This window comes from Alosa pseudoharengus, unplaced genomic scaffold (genome assembly GCF_046254945.1).
Source record: "Alosa pseudoharengus isolate Yale_2024_CS ecotype anadromous, Long Island Sound unplaced genomic scaffold, YU_APseudo_1.1 YU_APseudo_1.1_scf_22, whole genome shotgun sequence".
Taxonomy (NCBI): domain Eukaryota; kingdom Metazoa; phylum Chordata; class Actinopteri; order Clupeiformes; family Clupeidae; genus Alosa; species Alosa pseudoharengus.
In genome coordinates, this window is record NW_027468680.1 from 5,418,036 (window position 1) to 5,431,184 (window position 13,149).

Here is a 13,149-nt window from a genome sequence, read left to right on the forward strand (position 1 = left end):
AAGAAAAACAAGCCTAGACTTTTTTAATGGTTGCTCCTACTCATGATTTAGACAAATTTTATTGGTGTTTTATGGTACAATATCAGTGTTTTGGTGTTGTCCGCAACCAGAGTTTTCACATATTGTGCCATATCTCAAACATTATTTATCAAAAATTCATTTAAAAAATCATGCATATGAATTAACCCATTCACGCTGGATGCTGCATGACGCAACATTGACCCTCCCGCTGGATGCTGCGTAGCGCAGCATGCTTTTTATGTCATGTTTCTAGGTGCTACAGAGGCTTAGATATTAAATTTTGGTAAACGTTGACAATTTTTAGTATGTTTTCAGAAAACCCTCAGGAAATAAGGTTATTTAGTCTTGAATGCCATAGGATTCTATAGGCGTTTTTAGCAGGCATTTTAGGAGTAAATGGGTTAAATGTTATCTGAACTAATGAACTGCATGCACACATTATGCATATATATGCATTTCCTGCTTTATTTTGCTTAATGTTTACCTGTCCCATGGTTTAGCCGTCATTACCAGCACACTCTACATAAAGGCACTTTGCTACTGTTTTTTCATCAAAAAAATATTTGGTAACCATGGTCACCTATTATCACAGTGGAATACATGGGTGACAAGCAGAAAGATTGATGCCTTGATGTCCAGAAACATAAGAAAATCTACTCTTTATCCCTCGTTTTGGGCATGTACACTTATTATGTGTCATTACCATACGCATTGTATTTCTGTATTTTTGAATATTCCTGAAATTTTAAAATGACTTTAATAGTTTAAATGATGTACATTACATGTAGAAAGCTAGCTACACTTGCATGGTGATCATTTTTGCTTCTCAGGGTAGTTTTTCGGTATAAATGTCATCACCAACACAGTCATTACCAGCACATTATAGCTTGAAATGTAGTGGAAATGACGACTGTGTTGGTGATGACATTTTTGCAGATACATTTAAAGTACTCTTTTTAAAAGAAATAAGTTTTTTTTTCACAAAGTCAGTTCAACTTGGGTTTCTAAATTATAAACATTTAATTGCAATAGATTACGATCAGTGATTTGTCATCACCGCAACAAATGTCATTACCAGAACTGCAATGTCATCACCATCACCATGCATATTTTTGCCAATAGATTATGTATAAATTACAATAAATGACATTAATTAGATATTTTTGACAATGTTGGACAGTCTAAATTGCCACTGGATGAAAACAGATATGATATATGGCATTTATTTCAAATAAATGAAATTCCAAGCCAGGGTTGAGTGAAAAAATTAAAAAATAAGATACTTAAACGACTATAATTCATGTTGTAAGTAATATTCAACAATTCTAATAAGTTCAAGATAAAAATAGACTTCATGTGAAACCATAATTGATCATTGATTGATCATTGATTGACCATTTCATCTTTAAAATGTACATATTAGATGATGTGATGGTAATGACATTTACCTGAAAAATGACAAAAAATCATAAATTCCCTTACATTGTGGTCTCAACCAAGCTCACAAGGTTACTCCTATCAAAATGACTAATAATTTGATGCATACCAATTAGTAAAATTTTGAATTTTATTTTTCAAAATTTCAGTAACCCAAATAGGCCCGAAATCTGAGAAATGCCCATTTATTGGTTTGTTGTGGCCGATACCGATACGATAACCGATAATATTACTCTTGAAAAAAAAATGTGAAAAGTGATTTGGGGAAAGCATTTAATAAGCATAATTTTATTGCAGTAATTTTACCTACCACCAAATGATGGACAAAACTCATAATAATCCTCAATAGTACGGCAGTCAACAACATAACAGTAGCCTAGCCCTACAGTATGTGTGGCTCCTTTAAGTGAACCTGACATCAGTGAATTGCGAGTGAGTGGCTAGAGAGTTTGAATCGTTTTAATTTAGGACTAAACGCTCATAAACGGCTCAGCTTGAAATAAGCTACAGTATAGCGTATAGCAGAGTTTGTGAGGGAAACTTCAACTGAATAAAGCTGCAACTCCTCAGACTGTATCTTATGTCCGTCTACTCTGTTGCGCACAACCTGCTGCAGCAGAAATGAAAGGCGTTAGCCCCGAAGGTTTTAATAACTTATTATGATGACCTGTCTGGAACTGAAGCACGAATGGTTAGCATATTTCTGGGTAATAATACAAAACCCAAGCTAAAGTAATGCAAATATAATACTAAAACACAACTTAGAACTAGGCCTACTTATGTACTCGTCCCACTAACGAGTTTGTTTATTTGTTTCCCCGACCAGCGCGGTAAATTGCAAACACACCAGCACAAGACGGCTCTAGATAGGGATGAGCTCCGCTCTGTTAAGGTTAAATGGCGGATCATTCACGAGAGGATTTTGAGATGCACAGATTCCCAAATGAATGCATATCCACAGATTTTGTTAGAGTGGTGAAATACATTCACACCGCTAACATTATATTGAGGAAAAAGTATAGCCAACCAAGCTCAAGTAGCTCAGTGTAGCAGGACGGACCTTACGTAGGCCTAAATTAGGACTTGAAAATATCGGTGCAAATTATTGGCCAGAATTCTGTTATCGGACCGATAATAATATTTTCATTTTTTCACTTATCGCTAATATATTGGCCGCCGATATATCGTGCATCCCTACAAAGTGCTTGTCCCTTGGAGAAGTAGTACGAACCGTTATTTGAACTAACTACGTTATGAATTGCATCCACACATCAGCAGCCTTTAACTGTGTTAAGTGTTACAATTGCAAGGGTTCCCTCATGAACGTCTTAAAGTGACAGGCACTCAGTTAGACCTATACACTACTAAACTTTATTGAATGCTACCTCTGACTAAGAATGCATTACACTTGTATAGTCTTTTATTTTGGAATTTTAAGAGCAATAAACATATATTGCAATGTTAAGGAATTCATGTTTTTTCATTCAGACATGTAAATCAACATGTATAAATTGCTATTAGTCAATTAATGGGGAGATAATCGATAATCGAATCGAAATCGAATCGGACTGAAAAAATTTATCGTTAGATTAATTGATGCATCGAAGAAATAATCGCTAGATTAATCGTTTAAAAAATAATCGTTTATCCCAGCCCTAATGATGTTGTATTAAGTTGTAGTGGTACACTTATGCTGCTTTTAGCTGAGGGTGCCTCATAAGGGCCAAGCTCATTGCTCTTCGCTGCTAAACTCGAGCCAGAAACTTTCCCCCACTTTTCCGTGAAAAGGACACTGAGAGCAGTCATTACATCCCGGGGGTACAACTCACTGGTGGGTCGGCGGTGGTCCAGATGAGGCCCAGATCAGGCTGACTGACGGCACCTCGTAATGTTCTCGCCGCTCGCCCACAGCGGCTGTAGTGTGAGCAGAGTGTCTGTGAGAAGGAGAGGAGAGGAGAGGGGGTTGTCATGACAACTTAGGGGAACTAAAGTTCATGAGGGTGACACTGGTAGGTCTGGAGGACGACATAACTAGCTGGGATGTATTCCACACAGAGGAGGAGGAGGGGGAAAGAGGAAAATGGAGAGAGCTATTAGTCTGCATACTAGCCTCTCAAAAAGAGTACGCTTCTAAAGATACGTCTCATGTCAACAGAAAATCTCTAAAGATATGGAAATATGTCAGTCTAGGTGTCACCTCTAATTCAACCCAAACTGAGTATTACAGCTCTGTGCATGCAGAATACCAAACACCATTATATGGGTCCCAATGTTATTCATATCACTATTTTATCATTTGTAAATACTAGTCAGTTTAACAGAGGTGTATTAAGATTGTGTGGACTCAATCATATGCAATGCAAATTCCCATTTAGAGAAGTCCACATAATGTACATCAAGCAGCCTACTATATGCTCCCCTGAACGGCTACAGTAGCATAGTGAATGTTTTAACAAGCTTTCCTCCCTAATCATGTCATCACATTCATCTGATTTTATTAGGATCTTTCATTTTTGGTGATGCTTGTAAATTGTATAGCGCTGTTTTGTATGTGCGGGTGTTAACTGGAACGAAGGTAAAGAGCTGAAGCTTTTTTCCATGAGTCTGGGGGGGGGGGGCGGTATGCAAAACACATGCAAAAAGAAAAATACGAGCTGTCTGCTTTAAGGATGAGTTTCATAAGTTGAAAAGCAGAGCATGAAATGTGTCTTGACGTTTAGTTGGAGCGAAGAGACAGCTTGATTTATTTCTTTATATATTTGATTTGATTTCCCAGAGACGGCGAACTAATAAGTCAGGGACATGCCTTTCAATCAAGCAGGCTTCAGTTTTCTTCCTTCAGGGCTGGCTCTATGCATTGCTGTCGACCATCGCATCACGTCCCACTTTCTGAAGGAAACCGATAACCATGGTAGTTCCTGACCACATTACATTTGACTCTGGAGTGAATTCAGCTGAATCCTGATCAAGACCACATAAGGGCTACATGAGATCTGCATCAGGTCCACATCAGGTCCACATCAGGGCCACATCAGGTCCTGGTCTCAGCTCGGTTTTCAGCCTGAGCTAGCTTTATCTGCTTAGTGTAAGCCTTAGCCATCAGCTGTCAATGGGTTTGGTGGGGCAGTGATTACATCATGGCCTCACAATTGGTCAGTCTGCGTTCAATTCCTGAACTAATTGTGAATCCAAGTCGCTTTGGATGAAAGCGTCTGCTGAATACGTCGACTTTAACTTTAACTTTAGCTAGTCAAGGCACTGTGGTCCCTCCTCTCTGCTGATGAGCTGCTCTGCTGACTCTCTCTGCCCGCACTGATGACGGGTGGGAGGTGTTGACATCATCACCTCTTACTGTAACCTTTCCCTCAGAGCGAACACAGCTGAGCTCTTCCGGAACTCGGTTAGTTATCCCTCGCCACCGCCGTGACACTGCTCCTCCACGTAGGCTTCATTCCACTCGCTGCAGTCGCTTGTTGACGCATCCTGTGATCGGTCATACTTGTGATGGTGTCACTCTGGACATGTTTCACCTGCATACTGTGCAGAGAAAAGGTGTTTCATCTCTGCCCATCTCTGTGTAGGTCATTAAAAGGAAAGCACTGACTGAATGTCTGAGGTTATGTCTGTGATGGTCTTTTCTATCTAAAAAATGGCCCTGTCCAGTTTGAGAATGACAGGAAGAACACAAGAAAATTGAAGAGTTATTTTGATGTGCTTATTGTGCAGGCTCATTTTAGCCAATCAAGTTTTCCTTGAATCTTACTAATAATCTCGAGATAATTATTTCAGACAAATCAGTTAAAGAGGAAAGAATAGTTAAAGTTAAATTGGACTTATTCTAAGATAAGAGGAAGGCTGTTTCTTTGGAGTTGAACATAGAAAATATAAGAGAATGGCCATAATCTTACATTGATGATATTGAGCTCCATTTTTTCTAGGAGAAATACAAAATCACACTTTACCCAAACCCTGCTCTTTTACCAACCAATTATTTGATGGCTGTCACTGCATTTGATGGCATGGTAACCTGTGTCAGGCTAATGGCTAATGTTTGTTAATTGCTCTCTACTTAGCATATAATTAATGTCTTGTCAGGTCTTTATTACTTCAGGGGAAGTGTATCCTTAGCAAATGAACAGTACAAAATGCCTTCTCTATTTTTATACTCAATACACCAGATTAAGTCAGGGCCCAGCCACAACCTTGTCCTTTGTGACGTTTTTGTCCAATAGTTTCCCGTTGAAAGCAATCAGAGCTCTCCTGCCATCACAAACAAATTAGCATCAGTCATCAACTCTTAAGCAATTACCCATTGTGACAGAATGTCTGTGACAGATGTCTGTTATGATAGGATGGCTCTTTGATATGATTCACATTGATTCACACTGTCATCACATCCCAAGACATGATAACTGTCATTTTTTATGATGTGGCCTAACAGTGTCACCCACCTCATAGTTGTTGCTGTGACCAATCTCGCCCAGTGCAAAGATGTTTACGGTAATGTTGGCATAGCAGTGTTACTCAACTGAAAAAATAGGTGCGTAGTCAATGACTGTGGAACGTCCAGATAAGAGTGAGCCATTCTCTGTGTAGTTGTGAGAAGCCATTACTACAGAGACATTATGGGCCCTAATTTAAAGGTGCTTTAAGCAATGCTGGGCAACGTCACTTCTGTTGACTTTCAAACAAAACAGAGAGCTAGCTCGCTACTTCCTCCCCCTCCCTCCCGTGCTGCTCCCGTGCAATTGAAACTCTCCTAAACGCGCATCTCGTCTGTGCTTTGCTGGAACAGTTTGTTATGTTTTTATGGGCTAGGTTTGCCCAGGTTGTTTTTGTTGCCGTTTTTGGAGCCTGGGCTGTAAAACGTTCTTTTACAGTGTATTCAGGACACAGACAGCTAGCGGTTGGTTAGGTGATGTTTGCAGTAAGTGACATAAAATGATTAAGCCTAAACGGGTGGCATTGCTTAGAGCACCTTTAAATGTCAGGCAAAGTGAACAGTCTAAAGTCCCACTAAAGCTAAGTTAGTAACTATGCAAAATCTATTTGCAAATGGTGTACCATTTGCAAGATCCTCAGCAAAGACATTTGTGGGTCTTCTAAAATCTCTCACAAGCAACATGATGGTTTTAATTTATGCACCAGAACCTCCTTGACTTGACTGACTGACTCTACACTTTGTTATCTAAATTAGGGCCCTAGAAGTAAGCAGTACAAGGCTATGCACATCCCCATTCCCCAGGCCTAAATTGGATGGGTGCAAGATCCCGTACAAGAGTATCCAAAAGAATAAGAGATGATTCACACACTAGATATCTGCTGTGCAGATCATCTCTTATTCTCTATATTGGAATGCAGGTGTTTATGATGCAATGTGTTGTTGTTTCGTTGATTCCGGAGTGAGAAAGCGTATAGTGCCTGAAGTTGGAGTGCAACCATAGACTGTAAAAAAAACATGCCTAGAAGTCAGATCCCGCAGTAGATGAGATAAGTCAAATGTTGTTGTCATGGTGCATTGGTGAAAGCCGTCGTAAACAAAAGAGCGCCACTTCGATCCTGTTTATGAAAGAGGCTTTACAGGAATACTGATTAGCGATTGGACATGATGAAATGAAGGAATGCTCAGAAGCATGCTAGTCCACAACCCTCCCACCCACACCTAAGCTGTGATGCTGTTACAGCACGCATGAGTCTATGGAGTTGGCCTTGCTTTACAGGAGAGCCACTTTATTGACCACTGGAACACAAAACAAAACAGAAAGGTTTTTAATGGACTCTGATGAAGATGTAAGCCGACCACGTAACCTTAGTCATTTCTGCATCTTTTTCACATTCAATTACCCAATCCAAACATCTTCGTGCTCCAGTGATCCCTCTTATAGAAATGATAACAATGAACAATAATAACATCAAACAAAAACAACAGTCCCACACATAACACATTCCAGGAACTAACAGCCAATCACACACATGGACGTGGCACTACCCCATGGTGCACCATAATATACAGCAAACATAGTGAAAATACAGTTGCAAAAAATTCCTTAAGCTGTTTAGGTCTTTTGGTTGAGTTGTTCACTCACACTGTAAAAGCTAACCCACCATACATTTGTGTGTTTTCTCTCCTCTTATGATGCAATGCTGTATTTAGCTTCTTCATCAAATGCCTATCACAGGAAACCAAAGAGCAGTGGGGATGTGAACATTTCTGCCTCTATACGTGGGGATTTATTTAATTTTCATTAGTCACATTTTCTGTCTTGTGCCAGCCGACCCACAAGGTTTCCTCGCCCACCAGATTTAATATAATCACGTTAGATGGTGTTATTTCTTACGGAGCGTGCTTTTTCATATTCAGAGTAGATGTTCGATGTCACCCCAAACAGTCAACCTACACAATGCTCCCTCTCTGATCACGCCCTTGTCTAAGGAGCTGAAAGCCAATTGCACAGCTGATAGATTCCAAGGCTCTTCGTGATCCCCGCTCAGAAAGTGTGATAGTGAAGCTTCTCTGAATCATCTCACAGAGAGATGTGGCATCTAATATAGTGTATCAGGGTGTGTGTGTGTGTGTGTGTTTTGGGGGGGGTTGATTATGTGTATGTGTGAGTTAGAGACGCTGTGTGTGTGCGTGTGTGTGTGTTTAAAGATTGAGATAGATTGATAGATTGAATGACGAATAATCTGATACCAGAAGGATCAAAGCAGGCTTGGCCTACATTCTGAACTTGCATTCAAACAAAAGACAACTCTCCCCCCTTCTGTACCAGAATATCAATGGAAATTCAGTACGTCAACGTCCATCAACCCACTCAGACAGATAATGTATTCAGTGTTACATATCTCAGTGTTAAACCTTTTTAGATTATTTGTTTTCAAGCAGGGTTTCAGACTTGAATCATCCGTGTATACTGTACATTCTCAGTCCACACTAGTGTGTGTGCTACTCTCCATGGTGTGCTTTCAAGGCCTTTTTACTTACTTACAAATACTGAATTACATATTAATTTAGCAGAGACTCTTTTATCCAAAGCAACATGTCATTTATATTACATGGACCATAGTCCTTGTTCATTTCCTTGCTCAGAGACACAATGGTGGAAGCTTTTACTTTTCAGGCTACTGCATGCTAGCCCAGCTCCTTAACCGCTACGCTACCTCCGCCCCACACTTACAAGCAATATAGAAGTATATTTAATGTAGAAATATATAAAAAATATAGAAGTATATCACATTAAATATAGATGTTGACCATGGTAGAGGCAAGACATCCTTCACAAGTCATGTGTTCTGTGAACCTGTGTAAGTATTGGACATGTGCTGTGTTACATTAATTAGTTTATACTCGTGACTTTGCAGACCAAGGCTGTGTACAAATTTACAGTCAAGTAATTAGCCAGATATGAAATGACATTTATCAAATAACCACAGCTACTTTTTCTTTTAAGATAAGCTTGATAACATCTTCAGCAACAGGCCGATATCTGAAATGTCAAATGATTTCATTTGCAGTTGAAAATGAATGGCAGTCACAAAACTGTATTAATCTGAAAAATAACATGGTAAAGTAAGAGCTTCAATCAGCGCTACGATCGTGTCTTGATGATTATGGATAATTAAACTATGAGGTTGTGTTAATCAAAGGCCATTTCACCTCTAGTGAAAAAAGGAGGGAATGTCACATTGAAAGAGGCGAGAAACATGGCAGTTGGCATGTAGTTCTTAATAAGAAACTGAGGCAGCAGCAGGCTTTTGTTTAATGCTGAAACTGGGCTCTCGACCGAAGTTTTCCTGTCGAAAGTAATGGTTGTAGACCGCTGGGTCTTTTTCAGGGTCAGGTGAACATTGGCCATTATGGTCAGCAGGAAAAACACATTAGGTCAAGCAAAACTTAACCCCACATCTTTAAATGGCACCTTGCGAAAACAAAATGTAACCTTCTTAAAAACCTCGGACATATTTTTCTCTCACAAATAAACTGCATGCTGTAATCTGAGGAAAGTTTGTCAGGAGGAAAGAATATGTGTTTTTTTTGTAATCCATTACATTCAGCGTCTAACAGCTTAAAATGGCCATTAGCAGATTTTCAGTGGGGCTTAGCCGGCTGATTAATTACAAAGAGCATCCTCCCTGCTTTTACCAGAAGCTACTCTCCTCCTCTTCAGACATTCCAGAGCTTTGCTTGTTCACACATATGAGGAATGCATTATGGAAATTAGTCAACCTCCTCATTAGTATGCATAAAGAAATGTTCATGTAGACTCCTTAACTGTTTTAAATGGCTGTCCCATGGTGGTAAAACATCTACATATCATTGCAATTAAGTGTTAAAAGGTAATGGCTTGCCTGCAGGGTGTGCTAGTTTTGCTGAAGTAGTCATTAACTTCATTAGACTCTATTCCCTTTCATTACATTTTACAATGTAAATATTAATGTAAAATTAGTCAGACACAAACGATCCCGAATTCAATATGTGAGGAATAAGGCATGGAGGCATAAAGCATTATGGCCAATCAATGGCAACGACTGCCCAACTAATTGGCTCAGAGAATAGAGTACCGCAAACTGGCACAGGGACGTTAAATGTGCATAGTTCTTGTACAAGTATTCATCATTCATTGGGAGTTAATATCAGACTTTTTAATCATTTGCAGCAAAGCATTAATAATGGAGGATATTGAAATCGATGTGACAAAAGACTTGACTGCTTTTCACCAAGTCACCAAGCACTTCTCCGGCCCTTTGTCCTCACACTGTCGTCAGCTTTTTCTGTTCGTCCTGTTCAATGTGTGTGTGTTTCCACTGACCGTTTAATACAATATCAAATGGAGACCAATGAGTTGAATTATTATAGACAAAGTTAGAGATAAACATGATGTATAGTGAGCTTATCATAATCTCCTCATCCTCAGGCCTCTATTTACATATTACTAATGACTAACAGCCCAATGTTTATAATATCTCATTTAGCAACCCATTTACATAACAATGTTTATCAGGCTTTATAGCTGTGCCTGCTAATGTCAAGCTAACTGAAGTGTGTCACAGCCTTGTGTCCCAAGGCTAAGTTAATTTTCAGCTATCTAATTTTAAATAGTTGTTGTTTGTTTATTGCCACTTAAGAGCAGATCCTACAACATCTATTGCGCATGTGTTTAATAATCTAACTTATTTGAATTATCTTCAAAAGTCCATGAAGTAGCCAGACTTGGCAAAAGTTATTATTTCTGCTGACTGCTTTTGACTTGCTTGTGTACATTTATGGTATGGTTATGCAATTTACATTAAATTAATATTTTGGATTAGGAGATCATTTGTGTTGACTGTGTCTGTGTATTTTTGTGCATGTGTACACATGCAAGGCATAACAATAATTAAGGGCACAAAAGCAGCTCTTAATGGCCGAGTGAATGAGAAGCAATAGGTGTCTGCTCGGTCAGTGAACTCCCTTTAGACCGATATGAGCACTGAGCACCAGCTGTTTCAATCCACTAGGGCTCTCGAGGAAGGCGGCGTTGTAAACAGCTGTGTGCCAGGTGCTTCAAAGACACACACACTCCAGGGATGGTCCCCACAGGCCACCGTAGACGAGGTAGATGTGTAATGTAGCACTCTTATGCTGAGATGGAGTCCGCGGGGAGCCCAGTAGGTGATCTCTTGCACCCAGAGAGGCAGCAGTTCATTTCTCACCGCCTCCAGGGCTTTCAGGCAGAGACCCCTGGACATGCTCCACTGTGACAGATACAGCCCTGGTGGGGAGGGACACACACACAGTGGTAGTCGCTTGATGTCACGCGGCATAATGCATGACAAATGGAGAAGTCATCTGTGGCCGTCGACTGACATATTCCCTGGCTCGAGGCGTGTTAAAGTAGAGCAGGGCTCCGTGTTTCTCGAAGAGACCTCCTGAGCAAACTCCCTGGGGATGAACGGCTTCTCCGGATCAGCTACGGGCATTATTCATGCAGAGGCCCCTCTCTAGCGTTAGACCCGACCCTGTGTGGACAAGGAGAGAGGAGAGAGATGATAGCAATATCAAAATCATTCTCAAAGGGTCATTCTCAAAGACTTTGGCCCAGACGCCTGAAGTGCCAGAGAGCATGTTAATGGTGTTTCATCAGCCAAGTGGCCTTTTGGTGTTGTCATTAGAGCGGTTTAATGTGTGACAGGTAGGCTCAGGGGAAAAGGCCATGATTAGACTTCCCGAAAACCTGTTCGTTTCTCACTAAAGTCTGTGCCCGAACGGGCAAATTGGCCAAATTGTGCACACTGTGGAAACATTTGAATTTTTATGCTTTTTCATTAACCTGGCTGGTTGTTGTGTTTTTTTTTTACATACATTTGAATTGTATATTAATGTCAAAGGTTTTATGTTAAAGTTGGTGGATATGGTAGTACGTCTATCACAAATGTGACATTTTCATAATATTTCTATAGATACTGCACAACTTTCTGACATAAAATTTCACAATTCAACTTCAACATTAACAATATTATGAAGCCCAATTACAGAGCGAAAACCTGAGAGTTTGACCTTGAGTTGACCTGACGTCTTTTATTCCTCTTGTTTGTGTGTTTGCAGCTGGAACCACGTACATCTTCGGCAGAGGAGGAGGTCAGATCATGTTCAGCTGGCCGGCCAACGAGAGGCCCAGTACGCGCACGGACCGACTGACCGTGGGGTTCAGCACATCGCTCAAAGACGGCATCCTGGTGCGCATAGACAGCGCCGAGGGCCTGGGAGACTACATCATGCTTCACATCGTGAGTGCAAACATCCATCGTTTACTAGCATGAAAAGCTGTTTTATTTCTACACCATACCATAGACTTATGAAGAGTGGAATGGAAATTACAAACAGGAATTCCAAACAGAAAGTAATTATCCATTTATAACATGTATTTATCCATAACGGTAATAACAATATTAATATAGTAAAAATAATAATAATGCTCATTTATTACATAATCTAGTCATTATATAATTTATGCCCATTCTACTTTTCCCAGTTCTGTTGTATGCAATGCAGGGGTAAAATATATCTAAATGGGGGTGGGTTGGTGTGGGAGTGCTTGTTTGCAACCCAGGATTTCATGCAGAGACTCTGTCCAAGGAATTTCATTATTTGCAATCAATGTAGTAGGTGCAGTTGATAGACATCTAGGAAAGTCAATCTGATAAAAAGCTTTGCTCGGAGTGGTAGAAACACAAAGACGTTTAATGCAAATTAAACATGTTTGCGTCATCATTTGTGTCATTATAATGCACACTTAGATCATTGCACCCCTTTGAGTCGGAGCACACTAAATATCCCGTCATTGTAGGACGCTAGCCTGCAGGCTAGTCCCAGCGTGCGTCACTGCCAACATGCCAGCACGTGTACAAGTGTCAACAAAATGCAAATGGTGCTTAACATTCACAGCACTACCTCGGCACTTTGAAGAACATAGCTTTAACAGTGTGTAAACTGCTCAGGGGAAAGTGTGTGTGTGTAGAGAGTGTACATTTTGTGTGTGTGTGTGTGTGTGTGTGTGTACATTGTGTGTGTGTGAGTGTACATCGTGTGTGTGTGTGTGTGTGTGTGTGTGTGTGTGTGTGTGTGTGTGTGTGTGTGTGTGTGTGTGTGAGTTTCCATTGTATGTGTGTGTGTGTGTGTGTGTGTGTGAGTGTCCATTGTATGTGTGTGTG

At 40.2% G+C, this 13,149-nt stretch overlaps 1 protein-coding gene across 14 annotated transcripts in view; it reads left to right on the forward strand.

The window, feature by feature from the left end:
- LOC143139664 (neurexin-3a) overlaps positions 1–13,149 on the forward strand; it is a 236,513-nt gene that overhangs the window by 157,909 nt on the left and 65,455 nt on the right. For all 14 annotated transcript variants that reach the window (XM_076300321.1, XM_076300319.1, XM_076300324.1 and 11 more), the window contains one exon: positions 12,044–12,225. In XM_076300321.1, coding sequence (XP_076156436.1) covers positions 12,044–12,225 — 182 coding nt within the window. The remainder of the gene's footprint in view (positions 1–12,043; positions 12,226–13,149) is intronic.